General features: G+C 64.3%; 1 protein-coding gene across 1 annotated transcript; it reads right to left on the reverse strand.

Moving 5' to 3' along the window:
* Nucleotides 1–140: 140 nt before the first annotated feature.
* Nucleotides 141–1,816, reverse strand: LOC102263134 (molybdenum cofactor biosynthesis protein 1). The gene has a single exon (XM_005853026.2). The coding sequence runs from the start codon at nt 1,783–1,785 to the stop codon at nt 871–873; it is 915 nt and encodes a 304-aa protein (XP_005853088.1). The 5' UTR covers nt 1,786–1,816; the 3' UTR covers nt 141–870.
* Nucleotides 1,817–1,865: the final 49 nt, after the last annotated feature.

A 1,865-nucleotide genomic window follows, 5' to 3' on the forward strand; every position in this document is an offset into this window, starting at 1 on the left:
CCACCACCTCGCCCACAGGGACCGGGGATGGAGGGCAGGCATGCACCTGCGGCCTCTCCAGCACCCTCCTGCTCCTCTCCCCTAGGGAGTGGCTTGGGCTGCGGTGGAGGGTGGGCACAGACAGTCCTCATTCTCGCGGCTCCGAAGTTGGCATCCAGGCTTTATTTGTGCGCCGTGGGTGAAGGCAATCTCCAACTCTCTTCTTTCCCTGATATGTTCCGGAACAAAGGGGTGGGGCGGGGCTGGGACAGCAGTGCACGGGGCCAGGAGCCACCTGAGTGGCTGGTCAGGAGTCCTCAGGGCCGCAGCCCCCCGGGGGTCCTGTTTGGGGGGGCGGAGGTCGGGGAGCAGGCAGGACTGTGTGTTGTTAAACTGGAAGCCTGCCAGTCTGCAGGGACGGGCTCTCTGAGGATGGAGGGCGGCAGGCAGGCGGGCAGGGCTGTGGCTCCCGGACGTGGGCGGCCGAAGCTGCGGAAGAGAAGTCCTGTTCCTTCTTCGCGCAGGCGGTGCTCTTCCCCTCGCAGCGGGTTCCTCTGCTTCGTGAGCCCTTATCTCTCCCCAGGGAAGCAGCAGAAGAGAAAACCCGAAACGAGCCGTGACACGGGCTGGCTGAATGGCCCGCAGATGACACAGCTGACTTCCGTCACTAGCATCGCTCGCTGTGACCCCTCCCGTCACCAATGTCCAGGAAGGCGGAAGGGCCTGCTGGTTTCTCTCCGGATAAAGGAGGCCTCACAGGTCACCATTAGCAGGACCTGGGGTTCCTACTGAAGGTCAACAGTGACGGGGTTAAAGGAACTAGACGTCCTTCCCTCGGCCCGAGCGCATCCCTCTGGACCTGGCTGGGCCGTGGGTGAGAGGGCAGGAGCTCTAGGTCCGGTGGAAGTCCCCCCGCTGGCCCCCCGTCTTGCTGATGAGCTTGATGTCCCCCAACACGATGTCCCTGCTGACCGCCTTGCACATGTCGTACAGGGTGAGGGCGGCCACAGCGGCTGAGGTCAGGGCCTCCATCTCCACCCCGGTGGGGCCCCGCGCCCGGCAGGACGCCTGGATCACCACGGCGTGGCGTGTGCTGTCCAGCTCCAGCCGCACGTGGACGTGGCTCAGGGCCACGTGGTGGCACAGAGGAATCAGCTGGCTGGTCAGCTTGGCGGCCTGGACTCCGGCCAGCTGGGCTACCACCAGGGCATCTCCCTTCTTCAGCCGGTTCTCTTGGACGAGTCTGAAGGCCACCGGCCCCAGGAGGACCGTGGCGGAGGCCACGGCCACCCGCTCTGTGTCCGGCTTACCACCCACATCGACCATAGCTGCCCGGCCTTCCGTGTCCACGTGGGTGAGCTGGTCCGAGGTTGGCAGCGATCCTGAGTGGGTGGCAGGAGCCCGGGACCCGGGGCTAAGGCACTTGGGGTTGGTGTCTGAGTTGGGGTGGGAACAGTAGTGTCTCTGAGGGGAGCCAGGCCCCAGCCACCGCTGGGCGAGGGGAGGGGACTGGGGCCCCCGGCAGCCCTTCCACAGAGTCGCCACCTGGTTGGAGAGACTCGCTCTGTGTCTCAGACCCTGAACGCCGAGTGGGTCCCAAGAGGAAAGGCTTGGAATGGCTGGTGGGGAATCTTGGAGCATCCAAAACAATCCTGCAAGAAGGAAGGAGAAGACAGACTCAGGGCAAAGGGCATTCTTTTCCCCGCCTCCTCTCGCAACCCTCTCTCCTCCCCCACTCTGGTTCTGCCCACACCACGGGAGGAGGAATGGAGAGCACAAAGCCGAGCGGGAGAGAAGCCGCCACATGCAGCCCTGTATCAAAGGGGCTTTTGTTTGCGGCCTCCCACGCAATGAGAGATGTCCTCATCACGCAGTTCCCGGGAGTT

The sequence above is a fragment of the Myotis brandtii genome, unplaced genomic scaffold (assembly GCF_000412655.1).
Source record: "Myotis brandtii unplaced genomic scaffold, ASM41265v1 C42635654, whole genome shotgun sequence".
Taxonomy (NCBI): Eukaryota; Metazoa; Chordata; class Mammalia; order Chiroptera; family Vespertilionidae; genus Myotis; species Myotis brandtii.

Coding starts and splice junctions, on each gene's coding strand:
- LOC102263134 (XM_005853026.2), bottom strand. CDS start 1,785: ATGTGGCGGCTTCTCTCCCGCTCGGCTTTGTGCTCTCCATTCCTCCTC.